Genomic DNA, 8,992 nt, shown 5'->3' with positions numbered 1-8,992 from the left:
ATCAAAGTTTAACTTCGATAACTTACTAGTCGTGATTCTTCCTTTCATCTAGTTTTGAACTCATTCTTGTTTTTTTTGTCTGTTTTTATTGTCGGGGCTGAATTGTTTTGTGTATGAGTTCAAGATGGAGGAAAAATCACAGAAACAAATCAGGGTTCATCGCGCTAAACTGGAACAATTGTATACCAGATTGCAAAGGATTTATGAACTGTCTAAAAATGTCTCTGATCCAAAAGTTGCTGAGCCATTTTTAGTGTTGTATCCTCGGGTGTCTCAGACCATTTCGGATTATGAAAAGACAGAATTAGTGGTTGATGAGTTGGAACTTGAGTTGAATAAAGATCATGTTGTAGCATTCAACGACTCACATCAGTAGATATAAAAGGCCGGTCCTGGGACACAAGTGTCCCAGGACCGGCCTTTACCTCAAGGTCATCCAGGTCAACCACCCCCAACCTCAAGGTCATCCAGGTCAACCACCCCCAACCTCAAGGTCATCCAGGTAAACCACCCCTAACCTCAAGATCATCTAGGTCAACCACACCCACCTCAAGATCATCTAGGTCAACCACACCTACTTCAAGGTCATCCAGGTCAACCACACCCACCTCAAGGTCATCCAGGTCAACCACACCCACATCAAGGTCATCCATGTCAACCACCCTAACCTCAAGGTCATCCAGGTCAATCACCCTGACCTCAAGGTCACCCAAAAAAAAAAAATTAAAAAAAAAAAAAAATTAAAAAAAAATAAAAAAAAGAAAATTAAAAAAAAAAAAAATTAAAAAAAAAAAAAAATATTAAAAACACATAAAATCAGAAATAAATGGGAAAAAAAATAGGAGTATTGAGTTCCCGGGAAATTGACATGGATAATTTGCATCACATATCCTGTTTCAATTTTGATAAGAGTGAAAGGAATAAACACTTCATAATAGAACAAATTCACATCTGGACTAAGAATAGAGTTCGCAGGAAATGATTTACACCACATATATCCTGCTTTCATTTTCATTAGATGGAAAGGATATGCGGTCAAGAAGTGGAGCAATTTCTAGAACAGGAAACCATAAACAGCTTTACTCACAAACTAAATAAATGGGAAAAGAGGGAAAAAAGGGAAAAAAAGGGGAAAAAATGTTGTGCAGATGTTTCACATCTGGACTGAGAATAGAGTTCGCAGGAAATGATTCACACCACATATATCCTGCTTTCATTTTTATTAGATGGAAAGGATATGCGGTCAAGAAGTGGAGCAATTTCTAGAACAGGAAACCATAAACAGCTTCACTCACAAACTGAATAAATGGGAAAAGAGGGAAAAAAGGGAAAAAAGGGGAAAATCTTGTGCAGTCATGCCACCAGTACGTGGGTGACTTTCATGTAGTAATGAGATCACACCGGATGAATATGTCCATGGTAGACCTACTAGATCAAGATGTCCATGGGAGACTCTAGATCAACATGGCCATGCTGCTCTAAAGATCAAAATGATATTGAAGATAGATATTTTCAACGACTCCCACTCCATGTTCAGACATGACATATGAACATTCTCAATGACCCTCACTCCTCCTGTCATATGGACCATCATGTCTGTATGGTATAATTGGGTCATCCAACTAGTGGTCAGTCAGTCAGTTCAATTACTGATCAGTTACCGATCAATCACTGTTCAGTCACTGTTCAGTTACTGTTCAGTCACTGTTCAACTGTTCAGTTACTGTTCAGTCACTGTTCAGTTACTGTTCAGTCATTGCACAGTTACTGATCAGTAATTGAACTGACTGACTGACCACTGGTGGGCGTGGTCATTGGTCATATGACCCGGGAGGTGGAGTGGGGTCGTTGAAACAGCCTTCATTGAAAGCATAACAAAATGATTTCTTACCTATATGAACAGTGACTGATCAGTTATTGAACTGACTGACTGACCACTGGTGGGCGTGGTCATTGGTCATATGACCGGGGAGGTGGAGTGGGGTCGTTGAAACAGCCTTCATTGAAAGCATAACAAGATGATTTCTTACCTATATGAATATGGCTGGGGAACAAGCTGTGGAGGGATCTCTCTGCAAACGAGTCCACTGCTCATACAATCTGCGCACATGTCTTCACCCTACATTCACATTGCAGGACTTTTTGGAAGTGGTTGTTGCAAGGTCAGTCAAGGTCTGTGCACCGTACTGTGAAGAACAAGCATCCATTGTTATTACTACTCCAGTGAGTACTGCAGCTGTTACAACAACTCTTGCTGCTAGCATCACAAATACTCAAGCTAGTACTACTCCAACTAGTACTACTGCTACTACAACTCCTAACACTGTGCCAGATCTAGTAACAACATCAGCCTGCAGTGGAGCAAGCAGATATGTGTGAGTGTGGAGACTGTCTACTAGTAACCAGCAACCAATGGATTGTGCAACCATTTCTGAAGTTTGGAGATAAGGACCTGCCTGAACCGTTTGGAACGGCTCAAAACTTCTCAAAGACATTCACATACATCTTCCATGATGCTGAAGTATCAAGCTGCACCGATCTATATGAGGGAGCAGTCATCTTGAAATTCATGTTCGGCAGAGGATTTTGTGAAATAAGCAATTGACTAGGAGATTTGTATCACTACATAGTTCTTCATATATTGGACTGAAATATTATCTTTGTGCACTATATTTATATATTTTCATGCATACACTGTAAATAAACATTTAGTAATACCACAATTGTTACACATTTTATTCCATACAACCTTCAACTTCTAGAGTAAGCATAAGGTGTGAGATAAAGCATAAATTACATCCTATACTGTTAGTCATCCAATACAATAGGAATCATCCTACTCTGATAAACTTATCTTTATGCAGGAAGTTGGTTAATCATGACTTCCGCCAACATCATGGTCTGATGAACTTGTTGCCTATATAAATGCTTATTAACAAATTCATATTGTCATTATGGATAAGACAGCGATAGCACGAGAGCTGCACAGACAAGCTCGTCGGAATTTTCCGACAAGAAAGGTTATAGTCAAAGGTCTTGACAATCTCTATCAGGCTGACCTTGTTGAGATGATACCGTATGCTCGACATAACAAAGGTTACAAGTACATTATTACAATCATAAATTGTCTCAGTAAGCATGCATTTGCTATACCAATAAAAAATAAGTCGGCTGATGAAGTGGTTAAGGCAATGCAACCTATATTTGAAAAACATCCAATGAAAAATCTACAGACCGATGATGGTAAAGAGTAATTCAATACAAAATTCCAACAACTTGTGAAACAGTATAATGTGAATCATTACTCAACTAGATCAGATAAGAAGGCATCTATAGTGGAACGCTTCAACAGAACACTTAAACAGTAATGTGGATCAAGTTCACTGAGCGAGGAACCTATCGTTGGACAGACATTCTAACCTCACTTCTCAAAGAGTATAATACCAAGATTCATCGAACAATAGGTATGAGGCCAGTAGATGTGCAGAAGAAGCATGACAAAGTGCTGCTTTCCAGGCTTAGCAAACAAAGACGAGAGTATAAGGATAAGTTGGATAGTAAACTGAAAAACAAGTTCTATCCTGGTCCTGGTCAAAACATTGAGCCAGTCGATAAGGTGGGAATCAGCAAGTATAAAAAGACTTTTGACAAGTGTTATCTAGCCAATTGGACAAATGAGCTGTTCACAGTAACACGTGTACGTCACACAGTACCTGTAACATATGAATTGGAAGACTATAGAGGCGACCCATTGAAGGAGGATTCTATTCTGAAGAAATTGTGAAGACAAAAGTGCCCAGTGTTTTCGAAATTGAAAAAGTGTTGAGGAAAAGAGGAAATAAACTGTTGGTACGCTGGAAAGGATATAGCTCCAGTCACGACTCATGGATTGATAAGAACAATCTTGTGTAAGATGAAACAGGTTGTGCAACAGAAAAACCAGTTTAGAGTTATCGATTTTGACAAAGTGATTAGGGGGTGTGGCTTGGTGGAAATGGATACAAAGAAAGAGCGTCATGGACCATTGTTCCCCAATCATATGAGATGTATTATATGTGGACCTTCTGGTTGCGGCAAAACCAACCTACTATTCAACATGCTTTTTGATGAGGAAGGAATTCAATTTTCAAACATCTACCTTTTTTCAAAGACTACATTCCAGTCCAAGTATGAGCTGCTCCGTACAATCATGCAAGGACTTGCAGAAAATGGAATAAACTATGTTGAGTGTGATACAAGTGTAGAAATACCCGACCCGCATGAGCTGCCACCCAACTCAATAATTATTTTCGACGATGTGATTTGTGAGCAGCAGGATACCATCAGGAAGTACTTTAGTGCAGGCCGACAAAGTGACGTTGATGTGTTTTATCTAGCACAGACCTATAGCCGCATTCCAAAACAGCTGATTCGTGACAATGCAGACTTTCTTGTCATGTTTCAACAGGATGAGCTAAACATGAAACACTTGTACCGAGATCATGTCGGCGCTGACATAACCTTTGATCAGTTTAAGGACATGTGTAACAAGGTTTGGTCATCAGCTGCACATGCATTCATTGTCATTGACCGCTCATCAGGAAAGAATGCTGGACGCTACAGAAATGGTATCGACACCTATTTAGTTGAGGTGTAAGTCTAGTAGAGTATCAGTCTAGTATTGTGAGGCAAGCAGGATGGTTAGACCTCGTCAGAAGACATTGGAGGAGGTAGCTTCTACCATCAAAGAGATTGCAAAGCTGAGACGTAACATCAAGAGAAAGCATAAGGAGCTCACACTTGGAAGAGAATTGACAGAGGAGCAACATGCAAAACATTTCAAGCCGCTAACTGAATCACTGGAAAAAATTATTGAGACTCTTCAGATTCCTACAGCACAGCAGCAACCACCTCCAGCTCAGCAACAAGCACCTCCAGCTCAGCAACAGCCACTGGCTCAACCATTAGCAGAACAACATCAGCTTATACCACCTACACCGCCAACAACACCAATCCGACCCAGACATGTTCGACGTCTATTACCATCACAACTGAAGTTGTTGAGGCAGGAGGAGCAGGGAGGAGTCACCAACCTATGAATCATTGGAGATGCAGCAGGCTCCACTCCGGCTCCAAGTACTTCAGCAGTTGCAAGAAAATTATTGTCTGAGGCTAGGAGTGATGAGGAGGAGGATGAGGAGGAAGAGGAGGAGGAGGATATTGAGGCAGTGTTGAATAACAGCAGTCCCAAGGAAGTGTACAACATTTATACTCAAAGTGGATTGAGTGGAACTAAAGTGGGTCCATATGTTTTGTGCCGGGCACTCTCTTTAATCCAGGCCTTTTCCCAAGTTATAATAGTAAATTTAATACGCAATAGACTAGAGCCATTATTGTAAGTGAGTTAGCAAAATAAATTATTTTCTCTCTCTATTATGAACGTCATGACTTCGAGTTTCCCATGATAGATATTTAAAAATTGTGGCTCCGAGTCGTCGAGGAATGTAGATTATGGAATTATCTCTAAAACTTAGCCTTCTTGTCGCGACATAAAATGCGATAAGTTGGAAAACAGCAAGCATTGAAATTATAACAAACTACCGATTTTGCAGTTACTATTTGGTCCAAAGGCTGTAGAAGCCACGTGACGATTGGTCAAATTGATTCCATTCGCCCAATAGGAGACCTGTTTCTAAATACAGTAGTGGGGATTCCCCAGCCGCGCAACACCAGATTACGTTTCGGAGGACACTTTGCTAGGAGCACTACGAGAGTAAAGATGTAGTCATTATGTTTCGCCTTTTTGGGCAGTTTATATTATTTCAGTAGTTAATGTAGGAGCTAGTTTTATTTTTTATTAATGTTTAAATTTACTAGTAATGCCATGTCCTGAAAGGTTAATTGTGTTTCTTCATCATGTACGAATAATTGTTTCTTCAATAACCGCTAAGGTACGTAAACTAAGGTTAAAAAATAATTTAGGGAAATAATTAAGTGAAACTTCAATCAAAAGATTTTATCAACAAAGCCTGTTATTTTTCAAGTTAATATATTGATTGAGAATAATCCTTTTGATTTTATTAGTGATGGAAGATACTTATTTTTTTTCTACAGAAGTATAGAAAGTTTTCAGTTACGTTACATTTGAGTATTTGTTCCTGGAGATATATTATCGTAGAGTATTGCTGAAAGTCAGGAAGATAGCCTTTAAATTGAAATGAAACTTTTAAGAATTGTTCATATTGAGTTTATGACATTTTTTATTTATATTTTCAGACTCTGTTTTCTTATGTCATTAAGGCTTTGAATGATTTAGTAAATTTTTTATGATAGAAATCTTAATAGATGAAGAAGAAAGTTTTTCTTCTCCAGGAAATTAATATTAATGAATGTTCAAATTTTAATACAATTTAAATTATTTTCTATGTGTCTACTAATTTTATTTAATCAAAGGTGAATCTTATAAGGCAAACATTATCTTTCCTTAAAGTGAAATTTTCAATATTTTTTTCTTTTATTGTGTTATAAAGTGTCTTGTTTTATTAGGTGATAAATTCATAATTTCAGTTGATACTAGTTTTTGGACTTGTATTTGTAGGTAAATCAAATCATAAACTCTGGAATGTTCATTTTTAATTAGGTTCTGAGCAGTTTTGGGCGAATGCCCGTTATTTACACTTGGATTGCGTCCTAAAGTTCATAAATAATAAATAAAATAAATGTTGGCTAGCGCACAAGTTTCCAACAATACTAGCCGAGCTACTATATGAAAAATTGTATTTGATTTCGCAATCCAAACAAAAAATATCATATAAGTTAACATCATAATTAATGAAGTATTCATTTTCTAAACGCATTATATTAATTTATTACGGATGTTTTCATAAAGGTTACATTGTATTTCAATGACACTCTGGCAAGTAAATTTGTTTTAAATCTGTTAAATTTTGAGAATGAAATCAGAACGTCAAGATAAAATCTAAATTAAATAACAGAATAAACTCCTGTTTTAGCTTTTGATGAATTGTAGGAAGAGTTAGAAATTAATGCTGTAATACATTTATTACAGCGGTTCATGTGTGTCCCCAAACCACTTCTTGTACTACCACCCCTTGGTTCCGCAACTTTATGTAACACCGCTTCAAGACACCCGTCAGACGACAGGTCTAGGGACGTAAGAGGACGTCGCCGTCAAGCCAAATTCAACCGGTAAAAGCTCACCGCCAAAAACAAGGTACTGTAACCCCGACGATAAAGCAACGTACAGACCAACGAAAGTGCAGTGTAGTGAAACAAAGGTTCATTCGAGAATGTCAATCAAAAGTGGGGATTCAAAATTATTATGAAATGGGTTATATGGGTTACTATCGACGAAACTTGGGTTCAACGGGCTTTTCTTTCTGGAGTAATTTTTTGTTGAAGTTAATTATTTGTTATTTGATGACTGATATTGTTTGGTTTTGTGACGTATTGCTATCTAACGGGGATAGTAATGCGCCCCCGAATCAGATGAAGAATGTCAACAAAGTAACATGAAATTGTTGTTTCTGTTGTTCGATTTTAGTTGCCAATGTTTATTGAAACTGTTTGTATTTTTCAATTATTTCAAATTGTAGTGATTTTCTATAGTATAAACCTATTAAATCAGGCATGGCAAGATTAATTGAAGTTTTCTTGACTCTAGCCCGTTCACCTGCATGAATTAGGTATAGACTCAGGTATTTTCTAGATGTGTCGGCCTATTTCTAAATTCTAAATTTTATTCAAAATTATCTTCTCCAGGCACAGTTTATAGAGCAATGTTGAATGATAGTAGTGCAGATACTACATTTGGACCAAGATTAGTTGGAAACAAGTACTATTTGGGTAGTAGACGTCTAACCTTTGGAAGTGATAGCTCAAAGATTGAACTGACTGACCCTACAGATGAAGAACATAAAATGATTTTTGATGCAACAGCCGGACTATGTGAGCTGATTTTTAAAAAGAAGCCTAACAATCAACTTGTCACATCACCTGACTCAAATGCATACAAACGCATTCTGTATTTGACCAATTTATATAGGAAAAACTATGACCCAGTTGGACGTATTATAAACTCCAATGATGCCAAGTACAAGAAGACAATTTACTCACTGATAAGGAATGGTAAGAATAGTGGGAGAGGACTGGTGACACCATTTAATATGGTGGCAAACAATCAAACTAAGATTGAGTACGTCTACTACAATGATCCCAATGAACTTGTGGACAGGCTGAAACTATTGAATCAGTCCAAGGCAGTTGGCAACACTGGACATGAGAATGAAATCAATTGAATTTTAGAATATTTGGTAGAAGGTGGCTACATAGTTGCTAATCCTGCATACTAGTTTCACTATATAAGAGACATTGCTTTGCTTATGTATAGCAGTCAAGTCATGGATTCCATAGGAAACATTAATGCTTGCTACAGGCGTTTGACCAATTTGGGAAATCCACATGCTGACAGGGATGCTGTCAACTTTTCAACATGTAGAGAACTGATTTCAATGTGGCTGCCAAAGACAAGGGACAATACCACATCACAGGTATTTACAAGTCTCAATGATTCAATACTTAGTGATATGATGTATCCAATTAAGCCTACTGATGGAGTGAACAATTGATATCTTGAGAAGAGGCTGATTGAGTTTGCTGGTAAAATGTTTTCATTGTATTAAGACATTGTGTTAGATCCGGAAAATACTAAAACTATGAAGGGATTGCCACCCAATGAAATGAAAAAACGTTTCATAGATCTTATGGGATTACCGGAGCCCCCTCCTACAACACCACCCGCACAAACATTGTCCACACCAAAAAAAGTATAAAACCAGCTGCTAAAACCGTTAAGAAACATTAGATGGCTGGATGTAAGAGAGAGAGGAAGTACCGGGGAAGAGGGGTACTGTCATCAATTGCAAAAGTTGCAGGTTCAATAGTTAAAAAGAGTGCTGGAAAATTGGTGAACAAGGCAATTGACATTCTACCT

At 37.8% G+C, this 8,992-nt stretch overlaps 1 protein-coding gene across 1 annotated transcript; it reads left to right on the top strand.

Annotated features, from left to right (window-relative positions):
* The first annotated feature begins 3,367 nt into the window (after positions 1-3,367).
* Positions 3,368-3,784, top strand: LOC120353635. The gene has a single exon (XM_039438185.1). The coding sequence runs from the start codon at positions 3,368-3,370 to the stop codon at positions 3,782-3,784; it is 417 nt and encodes a 138-aa protein (XP_039294119.1).
* Positions 3,785-8,992: the final 5,208 nt, after the last annotated feature.

The sequence above is a fragment of the Nilaparvata lugens genome, chromosome 11, assembly GCF_014356525.2.
Source record: "Nilaparvata lugens isolate BPH chromosome 11, ASM1435652v1, whole genome shotgun sequence".
Classification (NCBI taxonomy): Eukaryota; Metazoa; Arthropoda; class Insecta; order Hemiptera; family Delphacidae; genus Nilaparvata; species Nilaparvata lugens.
The sequence above is the reverse complement of the archived record's forward strand: the minus strand, read 5'-3'. Positions and strand labels throughout refer to the sequence as shown.